The sequence below is a fragment of the Trematomus bernacchii genome, unplaced genomic scaffold, assembly GCF_902827165.1.
Source record: "Trematomus bernacchii unplaced genomic scaffold, fTreBer1.1, whole genome shotgun sequence".
NCBI classification, from domain to species: Eukaryota; Metazoa; Chordata; class Actinopteri; order Perciformes; family Nototheniidae; genus Trematomus; species Trematomus bernacchii.
This window is the reverse complement of record NW_022987469.1, coordinates 8,561-27,500: the sequence shown is the minus strand read 5'-3', so window position 1 is coordinate 27,500 and position 18,940 is coordinate 8,561. Positions and strand designations below refer to the sequence as shown.

Here is an 18,940-nt window from a genome sequence, read left to right as displayed (position 1 = left end):
TAAATATATAAGCAATTAAACATCTTACATTTCTTTTCACACAATACGTCTCCTTGCAGTATCAACACTAATTCGGCTGACTTTTATATTTGATCCAATTGGTAGATAGGTTATATTTACACCATAACGGTGCACAGCTGATAGAAAGGGACACATACTGGTTAAAGCACGTTATTGCATTTTATAATTGTATTATTAGATATTAATAGGAGGATGTGCAAAACAGACAAACTAATAAGGCTTTATTTAAACATTAAAGAATACTTTAGGTTAAGGTCTTCTTTTGAATAAGAAAAAAGCTTTGGGGGTATAGAAGATGAATATGGAGGGATGAAACCCTCTTTGATGGTCACACATGCAGAGCACACAGCACACACAGTGAAATGTGTATCTACAGATAAATATTAAGCCTGACAAAGTACTTAACGTCTAATATATTGCTTTCCTGCAATGTTGACTATGTTTAAGCACTTATTTTAACTGATATTATACATATGTATTATACTCTTATAAGATGTATGTAGATAGTATAAGAAATGTGCAGAATATGACAATGTAATGGTGGAGGTACACACATATTGATAGATGTCTTGCACTGTTGAGGAACCTGCGACCCAAGTTTTTCATTCATTGCATAACTACACCGTAGTTGTGTAAAATATGATATGTCAATAAACCTTGAAATCTTGAAATCTTGAAAGGGATGTGCAAAATAGTCATTATATACAGTCTTTAATTAACTATTAGTAGAGAATAACGACGAGTAAAGAATATACTTTATAGGGATCCTATTAATATCTAATAATAAAATTATAAAATGCAATAACGTGCTTTAACCAGTATGTGTCCCTTTCTATCAGCTGTGCACCGTTATGGCGTAAATACAGCCTATCTACCAATTGGATCAAATATAAAAGTCAACCGAATTAGTGTTGATACTGCAAGGAGACGTATTGTGTCAAAAGAAATGTAAGATGTTGTTTAATTGCTTATATATTTAAGATCCACGTCAAGTTTTCAGTTTTGGCGGCAGTTCCTGTTTGTCTAGAAGGCTTGTCATCAGGGCTCTATAAATAGAGTTAACTACGGCAGATATGTCATATTTAATGCAGCCGAAACGTGTATTACAATGCCGTTATGTGATGACTTTCAAAGAGAAAAGCAAGCACACTCGGAATAATGTATTATTTAATTTGTTTATACAGTCCATGGTTGCTACAGAGGATTGTGGGTCATGTCATGTCTTCGGCCATCCAAAACTCATAGAAAACGACTTGTTTCTCAGAATTGAAGGGGAAAACGTGACCAAAACATTGTACACACACTAAAACCTATCAATGTCGTTTAATTAACAAGGATAATCTGGTGTTTTTGAGTTGATGAGTAGTGGAGATATCACTGTCAAATCAATCGACAGTAAGGAGAATACTTACTTCCGGGTGTACAATTCTCCGTTATCCAATGGGAATGGACGCTCACATTGCCTTTAACAGCCTCCGACACAAACGAATGCCGTGCTTCCCTAAGCGTCAAATACCGACGCCGATGGGAATACATTGCAATCAGTTGAAAGCTCTTTGCGTCCGTTTATGAAGCTGAAGGAGCCTCGGCGCGTCACAACTGGACGCCACGGGACCCTGACCAAGCATCGCTCCTGGACGCTTAGGGAGTGAGAGTGTGTTGCATATTCATGTATAAAAGACGTACAAAAGTGCATTTTGCATGATAGGTCCCCTTTAAAATGACGGCTTCTCAATTTGTCCCAGTCTGTTCACATTTTCTTTTCCATGAACCAGCATTTAAACACTGCCATAGCCCATACCGTGTTCACTTTAGTGTTTACTTCCTGTCTGTTTTCGTCTACTGTTCCCAGTAGTGTTTACTTCCTGTTTGTTTTCTTCTGGTGATTTCTCTGATGTCCAGTGCTCTGCCTATCAACCGCTTTCCTTCTCTTGCCCTATTTTTATTTTCCTTACTGGGGACAGCTTAGCCATCATGAATCCAAAGTGTCCTGCTCTCTGCAAATATATAAATGAATATTCAAAAAGTGCTCCATGTTGTTTTCTGATGGAGGAAACGAGGGGTTACGTATGGTAACCCTTGTTATATAAGCACAGGCTCCGCCCTCTACTGGACTCTATGGGTACTACCTCTCAACCATACTGCGAGCATTCATCAATTGAGATATCTATAGATATCAGTGACGTGCGGTGAGGTTCATGGCTGGTGAGGCACTGACTCACTGAGTCAGATTTACAAATATTATATTTTGACCTTAATCGAAATATTCGGTTATTTTCAAAAGCTTTTTTAGTCTGATGCTTCGATTCATTTTAAACAGACCGTTCAACAAAAGGATACCCAAAATCTAAATATTGGATTGTTCTTTCTTAGTAAGATCCCATTTTCATTACAAATGTGGTCTTACCTTGACTTGAAGATGAAGTCCATGCTATCCTTCTGGACAACAATCTCTATTACTTTTTTGTAAAAGTCCTCCTTATCTTCCTGTAGTTTCAAAAGTCTAGTTTGTTGTTACGTCTACCGTCTCTGCGTAGAATTACAGTAGCAACAATAACCTGTGGGCTCACGTGCGCCCCCTTCAGTGCGGCAGAGGTTATGGCTGCCTCCCCTGGTGCATTTTCATTGCCGTTGAGACCAGCGAGCCTAAATATCATATATACGTGAAATAAGTTATTTAGAGACTATGGATGGCGAGGATAAATGTAATAAAGGGATCTACAAACATTACATTGGTGACCTACAGTGAGATGGTAACAGGCATGCGCTTAGGGCCCGCTTTCCAGCCAGTTTCTGTGGGGTGACGCATTCTGAGGTGAGGCAGATCTCATCTGTGCCTCACCTTACCCCACGGTAACTGGCTTGAGCGCGCTCACAAAATAAGTGCCCGCGCTAAATTAGTGCCCGTGCTCCAGCAAGTTACTGTGGGTTTACGAGAGGCAGAGCACGTGCCTGCCTCACTTGTCATCGCTCCCGTAGCGGAGTTCGGCAAATTTGCTGATTTTGACTATAAAAAGCGATTAGAATCATACAGAAATCACACTTACAACACAGATCAGTGGAGACATTTTATTATTATTACTATTTCGTTTCTCTTTAGTTGTTTTTCCGTTACATTGGAGTATGACAGGTGAGGCTCTGCCTCCCCTGCCTCCACTGACTGCACGTCGCTGATAGATATCTCAATTGATGAATGTTGAGAGGTAGTACCCATAGAGTCCAGTAGAGGGCGGAGCCTGTGAGAGATATAACTAATGTTTGTTGTCCACAGCTGACCTTTAGTTTACCAGACTTGTTTCTGTGGATTGATATGACTGCACATATATAATCCCTCGATCAGTGCAATGTTCTGCTATCCTTAGCAATGGTCTGTCGTGAAAAATAGCAGACCTCAGGAATGTCCAAACCAATTAGAATTGAGTATTCAACTTAGCCATGTAATAGAATTGTTGACTCCTGTAGCGTGAATACCTAAATGTTTGTTTCAATAGAAGTTAATATGTCCACAGTATGACAATCACCTGGCAGTGCCTTAAACTCCCTCTTCTGTGTTCCTCTCCTGCTTTTCAGCACCCTCCCATGAATTCCACTTCATCTACAGCTGCTTTGAGTCCGGCGATGTGCGAGTCGATGCCCTTTTTTACGACAACGAGGCGATGTACGCAGATTTCAACAAGGAGGAGTCAGTGTTCGTCATCCCTCACATACCTCGGTCTGTAAAAGACTTTGAGAAAAGTGGCCTGGGCCCACCCACATGCACGTCTGGCCCACCCACAGCCAATCAGCGCGTTATAGCGCAGAGCCGGGAAGCCCAGAAGGAAGTGCCACAAACTGCAGTTCCTCTAGTGGCCAACAGGGGATGGATGCAGAAAGGAGGAATTCCCATAGACCCCCATGTTAAAATGCCCAACTTTACAGCAGAAATAAACATGTTTCTAGCCTGGATCCAATCAAACTTATTCTGGATATAGTTAGATTCCACCTTCATGACAATGGAATAGGGAGTGCATTTTTTTACCGTGAGTAAATTAGTAAGTAAAGTACGTTTTGCTGAGTGAATGAAAGTCTTATTTCTTCTTGAGGTCTGCAGTTTAGCGTGTACACATTTGCTGAATATGAAAAGACTCTCAGTGTGTGCCCACTGTGCGACTGTCAAGGATAAACAACCTGTGGCCGCCGAGCCAGTCATGTGTAGGGATGGGTACCGGGCCCCAGGGCTGAATTATTAAAGACCGGGGGTGTTTCTCAATCGCGAGTACGCTTGCTTGGTAGCACATGTCTGCCGAGCATCTTGCTTCAGAAGCGAGTCAAGAATACTTCCTGACATTCGGAAAACAAAGAGTGGAACAGGCTAGCAAGTGTGCAGGTGTGCATCATATGAGAGGCCCCGCCTTACATTTTCCGCCACAGATTTTGGAAATTGGTCCGTGCGCAAAGCATTGTGGGGATTTTAAGACCGCGGAGTCTACTCATGTGCAGCCTCGATATTTCTCCAAACGGAGTACGCCGGGTTCGGTAGATTTCCAAGTATGCTGGAGATTGGAACAGTACTTCGGCGGCACTCGATGACGTAGTATGCTGTTTTACACACAGGCCGTTTCTCAATCGCGAGGATGCTGGCTTGGTAGTCGCGTACTTCCAAGTCACTTCCTTCAGAAACGAAGCAAGTATGCTTCCAAGCCACGGCTTCGGAAAACTAAGAAGAATGGAACAGGCTAACAAGTGTGCCACTCTCTCTAACGGTTTCAACATAAACTGTACCGAAAATAAATACCTCACGATGTCTATCTAATTATGAACTTGCTTTACTTTCACGGAACACATTTTTGGTGATAACAAACAAATGTAACAAAGTTACATATTTACCAACACATGTTCTACGCCACTACATACTTACATTTAAATGTGTGCTGCGTCGGTTCAGCCATTCTCCGCAAGGGTTTTTGAAATTGGTCCGTGCGCAAAGCATTGTGGGGATTTTAAGCAGCCTCGAAATTTCCCCCAAACCAAGGACGCGGCCTCGGTGGAATTCCAAGTATGCTGGAGATTGGAACAGTCCTTCGGCGACACTCGATGACGTAGCATCCTTGAAATATTGGCTTGGAAGCCAATATCCTCGTGATTGAGAAACAGCCACACACAGCTGCTATATGCAGCAACACACACACACGGAGGAGATGGCGGAGAGAACGCGCTCCGAGGTGTGGTTAAACTGTACCTGTTCGATGTGGACAATGCTCATTACCAAAAGTGCAATAAGAGTTTAGCATGTAAGGGCAGTAACACGAGCAATTTATCTAAACATTTAGCAAAAGTGCACCACATTCAGACGGAGAAATGCACCGGGTTCGACTGTCTTTCTAGTAGCTCTGTAGCCCCATCCACGAGTAACGTTTCCACGTCAGGTGTTATGTATGCTAGCAGCAACACACAAAGTTAACTCAATGATACAAACATGGGCTAATGATTAGAGGTAACTGAGTTATTTATTTTGTTAAAGTTTCAGCTATTCTGTTTACAGTTCTGTCATCAGATTATTTAATACGATTTGCTAAAACATTGTTGTTTCTTTTGATGTGAAATATTATGTATTTAATTAAAATAAAAAGCAATGTTAGTTTTGTTCACAATTTGTTTAGTTCTCCAAAAAAAACGATAAAAGTACCGTTAAAGCACCGGATCGATAAGCGGTATCGATAAAAGTAGTAGTAGTAAGTAGTAAGTCTCCTCCTGGCCCACCTACATTTCTCCAGGCCCACCCACACAATAATTCCTGACTACGCCACTGGTTGGGAGGGTTACTTTAAAAATGTATTCCTTTACAATACTAGTTAGGCCAAAAAAATGTGATAGTATCAAAATATAAAATGAATGTAGAAGACCGCTCGGTTTGCTGTTCCTTCACTTTATTTTTATATTTATATACATTTATTTTGGACGAAAACTTAGCGTGAGGAAAGGCATGTGTGGCGTGAGTGCGTGAGATATGGGTTAATTGCGTGACTCTCACGCTCAATGCGTGAGGGTTGGCAGCCCTGACGTCAGGACAGTGTTCAAATCTGGATCAGTTTTTATCAGATCCGTTGCAGCCCCTTTTTTAGAGATTTGGGTATGGAGGAAAATAGAGAGGGTTGTGTTTTCTGACACTTGGTGAGTTCCCTGGAACACCGGGGACACATATTCATGTATAAAAGACGTACAAAAGTGCATTTTGCATGATAGGTCCCCTTTAAGTAAGTAAATGTTGTTTTTTTTAACAGTTAAACATATTATTTATGTTTATTATCTAACAATGCATCATTGATAAATTACGGTTACCAGGACAGGAAATAAACATTTAGCCTATAGAGATTTTTACAGTGGAATTATTGAAAAATGTAATACTGTGCCAAATTACTAGTAGCTTTTTCCAAAATAAAGTTGTTTGTTTTAAAGTGTTCAACTTCTCTTACTTTGGAAAATATACTCTAACATTGCTCATATTTAAAACGGTTTCTTAAAACACAATATTTTAGGTAGTTTGAATAATGAAAAAACGTGTATTTTAAGTAATGCCTTCTTCTTGCAGTATTCCTGTTTCACCACTAGGTGTCGCAAAAGCGTGTTTTTCTCAGACTGCAGTGTCGGTGCTTCATCTAGAATGGTCCCTGGATCAAAATACTGCTCTTCTGTAGTTCCACAACACGCATGTATCACGCTGTTAAAAAAACTTTGATGACATGAGTGCTGATAATTCAGTTGGAAATGTGTCTGTGCCTTTACGAAATCTACTGAACTCCATCCAGTGTATGAGAGACCGAGTCAGAGGTAAATATGACGCTTTAGAAATGACGCAGCGCACAAAGTTAACGGCCTTTAGACAGAGCTAATATAGCTAGCATGCTCAAGCTAAACGTGCTAACCGTAGCTCTAAATATTCTACATATAAACGCTTATTTTTTTCATTACATGCAAACATTATAATGTATGCTGGGCTCGGTTTCTCCGCATGGATACATGTTTTAAACATTTTATAAATTCAGTTGTATGCCTTCTTGCTTGTATGCTTAACTGTTATCAAGTTGTCAAATGTTCTTCTTAAGTCTTTGTAGCAGCTTGACATAAATATTCAAGTTGTCAGTTAATTAAGTTGGGGGAGTAAGTAGGCTACCAATTTAAGGTATTTGTGCTTTACTTCAATTTCATGCCAATTTCTACTTCAACTCGGTTACATTTCAGAGGGAAATATTGTGTTATTACTTCACTACATTTGTCTAAAAACTGTACTTTACAAATTAAAATGTATGCATAGAAAAACACATGAAGGGTAAGACTTTTTTATTTTTCATTCATTTAAGACTGCAAAAGTAAATAACAAAATCAGTCTTTAAATTTAAAAGGTTTTTTTTCTTTGGGAATTGGGTATGGCAATTTGCCAATTTATCTTGAAAAGGGAAGATTTGTACCAAACTATTACTATTTTCTTCCTCAGATGGAGAATCCAATGAGTCCGATGGAGCGTTTGACCTCTCCAACTTCTGGGACACTCTGAGTTGGGTTTGGTTTATTATTATGACCGTCATCCATAATATGATGGCTCCCTGTTCAGCTGCCATTAAGACCCTCTCTAGCAACATTTCCCATTTTGTTATCCTTGATGACTTTTTCTGATATCACCCGTTACGTATCATATATTTAAAAAATGTTTTCATATAATATTTTTATGAGTTTAATATTAAATAACAGGCTCATTGGTGATTCTTTTTTGTATTTATTTATTTAGATAGGGGGATGTTGCCAACACACAGGTACTGTAGCTTTCCATAAAGCCACTATAGAGCAGGGACGACGACACACAATCCAAAATAATAAGCAGCCACAGGTCTTAGATACAATTGTATTTTATTAACAACATATCTCGACTTTAAAAAAAACTCTGAAAATTACCCGTAAAAAAACAAACTCAAAATATATTTTGGACTGTATACACTATAATTTGCACTCTTAGATCACGGTCAAAAAACTGTTCTGTTTCATTGGTTGTCATAACCCAGCTCGTCACTTAAATTAATACCAAAATAGAAATGTTCCATTTAAATGAAAGATTACCATTCCATCAAACACATATTATTACTCTTAATATAGACTTTGAGTTCATTATGGCTCTGACTTCAGGATTGTGTGGCAAATATTTACCTACCAATATGAATTGAATGGTCAGGATGCAGCCCACTCATGTGTTGGGAGAGTTTTATTGTGCTGTAACTGTGTCTCCTGTCCTCAGACCAGGCGGTGAAGGCGGTGTCGCAGGAAGCCACTAAACTCAGCGTGGCATTCTCCAAACCACCGCTGCCATCACAACAGGTCAGATCATTTCTGGGTGGGGCTGTACCAAATGTCTTTTTTTCTTCCTTTTTTTGTTTTACAGTCAAAGCTTGGATTAGAGGTACTGAATGAAGCTCCAACGTCATCACCATGTTTATGACCGATCAAGAAATAATAAAACACTTTACAGTTGTAGTTATGGATATAATGGGCAGTACCTTAAGGATTTAGATCACCTTTATTAATCTCGAGAGGCAATTCTTTTTTTCACATTGGTGTTGTTTAGGGATCGACCGATATGGCTTTTTCAAGGCCGATACCGATTATTAGTAATCAAGGAGACCGATAACCGATATTTGGAACCGATATACATTTGCAGTAGAATCAGAAAATCTTGGTGTCAAAATGTAGAATAACACAAACTCCAACACAACTTCTTTGAAATGCATTTAAGCATATATTATGTTTAATTAACTTTTAAACATCTTACAACTGGTTTCCTCTCTGTGCCCTTTTCTTTAGTGCAGCCATCTGCAATGAGTTGGAGAGAGACAGAGAGTTAAAAGTGGGGCTGCAGGCTGACATGCTTAACTAACAATAATGCTTAATTTATTATATCAAAACAATGCCTGTCTATCTAGCATAAAATCCCAATAAGCTGCTAGCAACGGCAAAACACTAGTGCTAGCTAATGTTTTGCAAAATATTAAAAGTGAGGCTATTACAGTAGACCTAACGTTAGTCTAGTAGCCTCACTTCTAATATTTTGCTAAACATTTGCTAGATACATGTTGGCTAGCTAATGAGCTTCACATATCAACCTGAAAAACTGCGAGGCTCCACTCGCAGCCCCCCCCCCTCCGCACCACAGTTACTCCGCTGCGAGACGCTGCACGCACCCCCAACTCTGACTGACTTCCCGTGTCCCTGTGTAACTGGGAAACTGATAGAATTGGATCATAAGATCGTGGTGTTTTTGCAACTTCAGCATAGGGGATTGGGATGTTTATTGAACTTCGGCTTTCAACTGACTTACCTTCGAAACACATGTATGGCTCTGCCGCTCAGCGCTGCTGCTTGCTTCAGTCTGTGTCTGCGTTCTTTCGCACCTGCCTGTAATCTGAGAAGGTCCCGCCTCTCTGGCTGGCTCCCGCCCGGAAAATCTTCAGTGTGATTGACACTTCAGTAATAGCCTATCAGATAGCGCTGTGGGCGGGACATTGCTCGTGTACACAGACTAGAGTGGTGACTGCAGCCAGAGAAACGGCCGCATCAGAGCCAAAGTTTTATCAGCAATTTGATCAAAAAAAGGCCGATACCGATAATCGGTCAAATGCGGAATATCGGCCAGGCCGATTATCGGTCTACCCCTAGTGTTGTTTTACAATTACACGCATAGGCCGGGGTACACACACATTCAAATTCGGTACCCAGAAGGCAAACTGGCACCCCTCCAGCTACCTATTTTTAGTCCGATCTTAAACCAACGACCCTTCGGTTCTCAAGCCAAGTCTCTACAGACTGAGCTACTGCCGCCCCCAACATTCATTTTCCTCTCTCTAAATCGACCTGTCCTTTCTCTCTGCAGGATGGAGAGAAGTTGTCAGAGTGGATCCTGAAGAGTGTCCTCTCTCTGTCCACAGTGTATTACTGGCTGCCCAAGAGCCAAGGTAAACCCACCAGAACAATCAGGAATCCGTTCAGAAGAACAACACGATCCCTCTGTTTATGCTGATGATCGTTTACTTCATAACATTTCCTCTATACATTCAGGTCATTCATGTTCCATCCAGTCTGGTTTGAATAGGGATTGATTTAAGAGTTAACATTACATTTAATTTAGCTGACGCTTTTATCCAAAGCGACTTACAATTACCAATTACAGGGACATTCTCCCTGGAATAACTAAGGGCTAAGTGCCTTGCTCAAGGGCACACTAGTGGTGATGTTCCTGGCGGGATTTGAACTCACAACCTTCCGATCTTCAGCCCACCTCACTATACATTAGACCACCACTACCCCACTACTAACATGAACGACTGGATGACGAGAAGCTTCTTGTATACCTGCTTTGATACTCACTTTATTTTTATTTATTTGTGTCATCTTGTGTTGGAAAAACAAACTGCCATAAATATATATATATAAAAAAAAAAAAAATGTATCTAAATATTCTATCCCTTCTGTGTGTGTGTCCTCTGTGTGTGTCCTCTGTGTGTGTCCTCTGCGTGTTTGTGTATCCTCAGGTGTGAGTCTGCGACGACAGGTGAGAGACGCCACAGTCGATGTGTTGGAGGGAGTCACACAGCTGGTGGCGGTCATACTGAGCTCCCCACTACAGAGGTACACACACACATATTCATTTCAAATATCATAGTTACACTGGTGTTTCCATAATAACTTTAACATTTTAATCAGTAGTTTATTATTATTGCAAACATTTTTTCAGTTCTTAGTCCTTAACAGACCTCTTACAACATTTCTTATTTTAGTTATGGAACTGAATTAGTATAAATTAACCGCCTATTGTAAATATTAAATGATACACTTATGCATTTATGTTAATTAGCTGGCATACTAACACACACATTAAATGCACTTTGATTTAAGATAATAAAAAACATAAAATATTGAAGTTTAAGTCACTGGGTCCAGGAGTATTACAGTTGTGTTTTCAGCTACTCTGTTTTGTATCCCTCTTTTCATTTAATTTAAATTCCTCCCAATCTCTTCCTCCCTTCCTTCAGTCTGTCTCATGAACAGTTAACTTCAACCGGAGGCGTCTGGTCTGTCTGCGACAGCTTTACCCAGCTGCCCCGAGGTCAGTAGTCTGAACAGGATTACAAAAAAAATCATCTACTTAAGACAGTTTTAACTTGATCCATTTGAAATAATTGTATTAATAGTTAGTTTTCTTAAGTTAAACTCAATTTAATATACAAGTGTTATTGTCTTCATGTTCTGTCTAGCAAAACATAGCATTTAAATTCCACCACAGTTACATAAAACATGAATATTGTCAAATGTATGTCGACATGCTTCTACTGTCATTATGTTGAATCATTTACAGGGAATCACAACTAGTTGTCTGTTTCTTGGCAGTTTTTCAATTTCAAGCTTTGTGATGGAAATGTTTTTATATTCTGCAGATAATAAGGCAGCTCTGTTGGTGGTTCTGTCCGCTCAGATTGGAGTTGTTAAAGATGCCATAGAGGAAATTGAACAGGTACACGCACACACTCACACACTCACACACTCACACACTCACACACTCACACACTCACACACTCACACACTCACACACTCACACACTCACACACTCACACACACACTGGAGGCAGATATTTTCGGGGATCCCACAGCGCATGAGGTCAATTTCACTTTTATAATACACAGGAGCAGGTGGGAGAAGAATCATAGTAACATCATGCATCAATAATAATAATAATAATAATAATCAAGTAATTGAATATATAATATTCTGAAAGTAGCCATTATTCATAAAGTGTAACATTTTGGAATGTAAGTCAAAATATCTGAGTATTTCTTTCACTTTAAAGCCATACAACAGACCTCAAATACATTTTGAATGACTTCACATGAGTATTTACATTCACTGTAACTGTATACTACTCCAGTACACTGAATACCTCCCCCCTCAGGCGTTATCGGAGGTTCAGGACCCCTTCAGTGACGTCCTGGACGATGACCAGGAGCCTCGAGGAAACCAGGACACCTATTGGTCGGAGAAGGACCGCCGTGTGATTGGTCCGTGTCAGGGCCTCATGAAGGCGTCCGCGGCGTGCCTGAGGAAACTGACGTCTGCCGTCAAAACCCACGGGGACGTCTCCACGCCTCAAAACGTGGCTCAGCTCGACGACCTGGCCGATATCACCAAGGAACTCAGTCCTGGGTAGGAACACACACACACACACACACACACACACACACACACACACACACACACACACACACACACACACACACACACACACACACACACACACACACACACACACACACACACACACACTGTGCGGTGGGAAACACACACACACTGTGCGGTGGGAAACAGTGTCGTTTTTTTTTTTTATATGTTATATTTCATTGCCATATCAACTTACATTTTTATGTTTGTATTAGGGCTCTCAAGGTAATGCGTTAACGCAAACATTTTTTAACGCCACAAATTATTTTAACATGCGATTAAAGCATGTGTATTTGTCCTCGGCCCGCCCCGTAGTTTCAGAGCCCAAAGGCTTGACGTTGTTGTTGTTGTTAGTTGGATGGTGGGAGATTCTAGCGAGAGATATGGATACAAAAAAAGGTGTTTTAAACAGCAAGCCAAGCACACAGCTGATGCTGACAGCCCCGCTCCTGCCGCTCGCTTGCGGCAGACCACGCTTGAAAGCCGGGGGGACGCCTGGACAACAACAGCCAGGGCTCAACGCTATCTTTTAAAAGTGGTTGCCAGGTTGGCAACCAGGCATCAGCTTTTGGTTGCCAAAACTGAAAATACGGTTGCCATTTTTAGTCACCTTATATCTTAAATAATTAAGATACTATACAGTTATACATCAACTTAATAATGAACATGTGACACAAAAGAATGTTCAAATGCTTTACAATAAGTAATTAACACAATTATTTGAAACTTAAGTGGTAGTAAACTTGTCCACCCTCAATTGCTGGTATACAAAATCCCAGTAGTGCAGCTGTTGTCATGTTCTTCACAGATCCCTCACAAATGAATTGAGCAAGTCACTAGTTTCTTGGTCATCCGTTGTCTCCCTTTCAAATGTGGGTTGTCTTGACCTTTGTGCTGATCCCCACCATAGATCCACTGGCCCTTCAGCATTGAAGTCTTGGATTGGCCAGACTAATAAATGTCTAATGTTAAATAAATGAAAACCATTCAGTTAAGAATTAGATATGAATTATTAATGCTGTAAATTACCTTTAATATGTCTAACTATATTTAAAATGTGTTACCTTTTTATAGAAGTGATTATATTTGTATGCCAATATGTTCCTATGGTAAAGTTTCGTTTTGCACTTTAATTTTGGTAGTAATAAGATCAGGACTCTTATTTTGAAGGAACTTTTACCGGAAGTGAATGGACAACGGAGCAGAATGTTTCGCCTCCCAAGACTTTACCCATTTCCTCTTTGCTTTTCGTTCGGGTTCCCCTTTGCGCTTTATCAGTTGAGTCACTTTGAACATTCGTTTGAGATGTTGACGGCTTGGCCGAACTTTTTACCCCACAGTCAAACAACTTAATTTGCTTTGCCATTTTTTGTAAAACAAACACACGGCGCACCGCGCACGCGAGTAAACGTGAATCGCTTTCTGGCTCCGTAATCACACCAATGCACGTGCAACTTAAAGGGGACCTATCATGCAAAATGCACTTTTGTACGTCTTTTATACATGAATATGTGTCCCCGGTGTTCCAGGGAACTCACTAATGGCGCATTTCCACTACACGGTCGGCCTCGGCCACACTCGGTACGGCTCGGTACGGCTTGGCCGCGTTGGGCCTTAACAGGGCCGACTCACTTCATGCTGCGCTTCCATTACAGTTTAGGAACTGGGGTAGTTACTATAGTAACGCAGTGTAGGCGGAGCCGTGACGTCATCTTCAATGAGAAATCCAGAAACACAACACAGCCGTTAGCTGTTAGCACTCAGAGCTCACAGCTCCTTATATATGTTCAGAAACTCGACAAAAGTTAAACAAGTACACACCACAGACTGCCTGTGTCATGGTGAATACAGTCGCTGCTTTATTTATGTCTGTATAGGCCGTTGTTGTGAGTGTGGACGGTCGGGGCATATACTGCGTTAGCTTAGCCAATCTCCATCTAGAAAAACACGAATTTTAAAAGGTTTTTCGCCTGCCGTCTGTCTGCAGACTTGACAAAGCATTAATTCATGGTTTTTACTAACCGGTATCAGTATGTTGTTACTTCGGCATCATTTTGAAACGTGTATTACAATTAAATCACGGTCAAATATGTCCATCTTGTTGTAGTTCTAGCCCTCTTGCCAGCGCTCCTCTCTCTAGTTTAGCATACTCAGCCCGACTCAGCCCTGTTTGTTGGCCCCGATAGAACCACAATTTTCTAGGGCCAGAAAAGAGGTGAAAAAGTGGCCCCGCGCCGTGCCGCGCCGGTAATTGGCCTAGTGGAAGCACAACCAAAAAAGGGGACGGCACGACACGGCACGCTTAAAGCGAGCTCCGCGCTGCAATGGAACTGCGCCACAAGTGTCAGAAAACACAACCCTCTCTATTTTCCTCCATACCCAAATCTCTAAAAACGGGGCTGCAACGGATCTGATAAAAACTGATCCAGATTTGAACATTTCTCTGACGTCAGGACGGAGGAGCTGACCTATCAGGGGAATGAGAGGTTGCCGTGGCATGGCAACAGCATGGTAACACGACGCTCGCAACTCGGCCCCCTCCTTTGCAGGGGGGCGTGGTCAGCTGCAGCGCATGCAAAGACAGGGTGGAGGAGAGCGAAATGAGGCATGGCTAAAATGCATGATCTGTTTGGTATTTTGAAAAAGAAAACTTATAAATATACCTTATAGGTATGGCCCTACAATATATTATTCAAATATAGCATGATAGGTCCACTTTAAGTCTCAAGTTCCGACTGGTCACAACAATAATTAAATATCACTCTTAATACAACGAATAATTAACATTTATCTATTTTGGGGTGCACATTTTGCTGTTTGCTGTCCTCATTTCTTTATGTTAAAAAGTGGTTGCCACTGATGGCAACCAAAGGCCAAGAAGTGGTTGACATTTTTTCTGAATGGTTGCCAATGGCAACCTGGCAACTGTTACTGTCGAGCCCTGACAGCGATAGCTAAATGGGTGGCTACAGCTTAACATTGTGGACGACGAGGGGCTGTGTTAGATAATTCGGATCGCATCCAACGTGTCGACTGCACATCACAGCGCATTATTTGGACCCACAGTGGGAACTTCAGTCTCATGCTTTGACTGTTATGAAGACAGAGGAGCGGCATTTCGCCGACAACTGTAAACAGGCTTGTCTGTTTGAGCAACTGGCTCAGTGCAAAGAAGTACACAGGGTTGGGAGAGAGTGTAAGAGAGAGAGAGAGAGGGTCCAGGTTGTTGTGTTGAGAATATTCAGGAGAATATTTGTCATTGTTCCAATGATAATAAACAAACATTTGTCCAAATTAAAAACTTAAAAAATATTCCTCTAAGGTACATTTAGAACAGATAAAAAATGTGCGATTAACTATGGACATCATGCGATTAAATATTTTAATCGACTGACAGCCCTAGTTTGTATAGTTATTTGTATTTTATGAATTGTTTTTTGCACATTTTCAATGTATGCTTATCATAGTGACAAATGGATAAAAGCACAAATCTGCTACATAAAATCCTTGGTCTGTTTGATTTGCTCTGTTAATAATAAAACCAACTGTTAGCTTGGTCTTCAATATCAGGATACATGTATTTATTATCCTTGCAAGAATGGAAGTAGTCATCACACACAGGGCTGCGTGGGACAAATGGTACCCAGAGTAGTGTCCTTGAGATGCTTATATACAAGAGAGGGTGTTACAGTCACAAGATGCAGAATACTGGTTCAAAGTTCATTAGCTAAGGCCCACGTAAGCAATAAACATGACAGTCATATGTCTATCTCCATAGAGTCTGAATCATCATGTGAATCCTTGTCACATAGACAACTATTGTGACAAAAACGTTTTTTATATGCCTAAAACAGTCCTGACGCTCTTCTAGGTAATCATACATCCTGTTACGTACACAGCTACGTAGGGCCTTTGTTATCATGTGCTACTCTGATATTAGAAGAGTAGATTTTGTATTTTCCCAACACCAATCTTCATTTAACTTTTGGCCAGCTTTTGATCAATTCGCTTTTTTTCTTTTCTTTTTTTAAACAAACTCAATCAACATTTTTTTCAATAATGAAACAGTCACACAAACAAATCTCTGCCTCTTCCTGTTTCCTCCTCAGTGTCGATGATCTGGCTCTCTGTCTCTATCCACCCATGGACTATAGCGGAGTAGAGGACAATGTAAGACACACACACACCTGTAACATCTGTAATTATAAAAATGTCACGCCAATCTCTGATGGTATATAGTATATTGTCTGAAGCATTAAACCACTACGTGTTAATCCTAGTTACTCATGTTTTGTGTTACGAGTACGCTTTTTTTATTAATCAAAAATGGACCTCGGCTTACAATATACCAAAGGGTTCTTAACGACAAGGCGGCAGCCATGTCAATAATCAGTAATCTCTCTCTTATCATCAAAATGCGATATTTTTTGACAATGGAACAAGACAATGCAAGACTCTCTCACACACACGCACGCACACACACACACACACACACTCACTCACACACACCCTCATTACGTTCATATTACGCCTGTAATATTGTGATATACAGTATGCAGTATGTGTACTGATGTAAATTGCAACTTCATGTTTTCTGAAGGCATTTATCTACGAGGTGGTTATTTGCGTTACTAATGAGACAAAGCCAGAAGTTTGAGGGTTAAAAAAATATATTTTGTTGCTATGATGAGTGCTTAATGAATCTAGTTTAATTTCAAATCACCTCAAAATGATGCCAGTAATCTGGAAAAGTGTTGCCATATTGTATTACAACCATGTAAATGTTGTGCTCTTCTCAGGCATTGTTGTGGCTTGACTGTGTTTCTGCAATTGTGAAAAATGTAATGTCGTGTTGCCAGCAGCGACGGGTGTGCAGACGAGTCACATCTCCACAGAAAAATGACTAATATGTCCATTTAGGTCTTTGTCGGCAAGCGGATTTTTTTTATAAATAAGAGCTTTTTGAACATTAAAGCATGTGAACATGTCACAGTAGAGGCACAAAATACAAATTTGAACCTGAAAATGAGCAATATAAGGCTCCTTTATTTTTTTGAACAGCAGCTTCACTTTCTTGAGCCAATGTCCCCATTGTTTAGTTATCCTTGTCGGTGGTATTCGAAGCAGCTATTTGTTCTAGTTCCAGAGAAAACTTCACTTTTTGTATGTGTTGATTAAGATCAGCAGCAGCTCTTTTTCTCCTTATCAAAGGGACACAGAGGTCAAACCAGTCCAACTCGTGTTAAAGTTTTACTGTAGGAAAACCAGATGTGTGTTACAGACAAAGAGTTATTTAGTAATAATAATAACACATTACAGTTATAAAGCTCTTTTCCTGGTGCTCAACGCGTGTGCTTGAGTTGCTGAGCCGCACCTTTTTAAAGTTTCATACAACTCGAAACTCTGTTGACAGGGTTAAGACAAACCCTGGTAAAATATGCAAATTTCAAAAGAGCATGTTTAGAGCAGTTAAAGGTGGTCTTTACCCTTTATATACAGTATTTAGGAATATTATGAAACGTGTCATTCAATATTGATATTAACATATAAAGGACTTTTCTTTTCTCTCTGCAGGTTTCTAAATTGGGAGCACTGTTAAAGAAAGTTCTTGGGATCATCAGGTAACATTAATGTTTAGTGATTATAATACTTCTGATATTTGAAGTTCATATTTGTAAATATGTAGTATTCTTTTGCTCAGACTGTATTTCATGTGTAATATGCATGATATAAAATGGGAATTTTAAAGATAAAAATCTCAAGCCTAGTAGAAATGAACTTAATTTGTATTATCTTTTCATTTAGTATTATTATTTTATTTGTTATGTCTGTAGATAATGTTGATTAATTTTTGTATCCCTCTGTTCAGGTGCAGTCATGTATGCGGGGAATCTCAGCTGACCTGGGTTCAGTTCTTAGATGGAGCTGTTGATCACAACCTGCAAAAAACCAAAGACCTCCTTCAGCAGGACAGCTAGTGTGTGTGTGTGTGTGTGTGTGTGTGTGTGTGTGTGTGTGTGTGTGTGTGTGTGTGTGTGTGTGTGTGTGTGTGTGTGTGTGTGTGTGTGTGTGTGTGTGTGTGTGTGTGTGTGTGTGTGTGTGTGTGTGTGTGTGTGTGTGTGTGTGTGTGTGTGTGTGTGTGTGAGGAAATATAAGAGGTATGGATTTCTAAACATGTGTTAATGTGTGTAAGACGTGTGTACAACAAATAAGAATTAAAAGGGAGGAGTTGTCTCCTTACATTAACTATTTGTTTTTCAATAGTCATGTCTTCACAGTTAATCTACTTGCTAAATAGACACACACACAGCATTCCAACTACTTGTTATGCTACGCACAATATTCTTTATTATTCCGCCGGGTTATTTTGCACCTCTTCTTCTTCCACTCCGTTCAAACATCAAAACGTCCAGCTCGGTCGGGAATCGATGGCTATTACTTTTCACATTCGGCCCCAAAATTGGCGATCGGAGCATCCCTAATAAATATATATGATATGTTTTATAATGATTGATCATGAAAGTGTTATCAAAGCTGGTAAAGGTGCAGCTAGTTTGAATGACTTTGTATACTACGGAGTAGCTTGTGAATTTACTCCAGGTGGAACTAAAGTCTGATTTAACACTTGATTATATTTCACATCATTCATCCACATCTGTAAAGTAACTAAAGGTATTAAATACATGT

General features: G+C 40.2%; 1 protein-coding gene across 1 annotated transcript; it reads left to right on the top strand.

Annotated features, from left to right (window-relative positions):
• Positions 1-6,700: 6,700 nt before the first annotated feature.
• ccndbp1 (cyclin D-type binding-protein 1) lies at positions 6,701-18,500 on the top strand. Its single transcript, XM_034143508.1, has 11 exons — positions 6,701-6,828; positions 7,493-7,552; positions 8,285-8,364; positions 9,914-9,995; positions 10,572-10,668; positions 11,073-11,146; positions 11,475-11,551; positions 11,988-12,238; positions 16,363-16,423; positions 17,828-17,874; positions 18,123-18,500. Exons 1-11 carry the CDS (start codon positions 6,741-6,743, stop codon positions 18,229-18,231), a joined length of 1,026 nt encoding a protein of 341 aa, XP_033999399.1. The 5' UTR covers positions 6,701-6,740; the 3' UTR covers positions 18,232-18,500.
• The last annotated feature ends 440 nt before the right edge of the window (positions 18,501-18,940 follow it).

Bases quoted from the DNA above. Each gene is read 5' to 3' on its own strand.
- ccndbp1 (XM_034143508.1), top strand. From the start codon at position 6,741: ATGAGTGCTGATAATTCAGTTGGAAATGTGTCTGTGCCTTTACGAAAT. The intron at 8,365-9,913 runs GTCAGATCATTT...TTCTCTCTGCAG, and splicing joins CACCGCTGCCATCACAACAG to GATGGAGAGAAGTTGTCAGA. The intron at 10,669-11,072 runs GTACACACACAC...CCCTTCCTTCAG, and splicing joins CTGAGCTCCCCACTACAGAG to TCTGTCTCATGAACAGTTAA.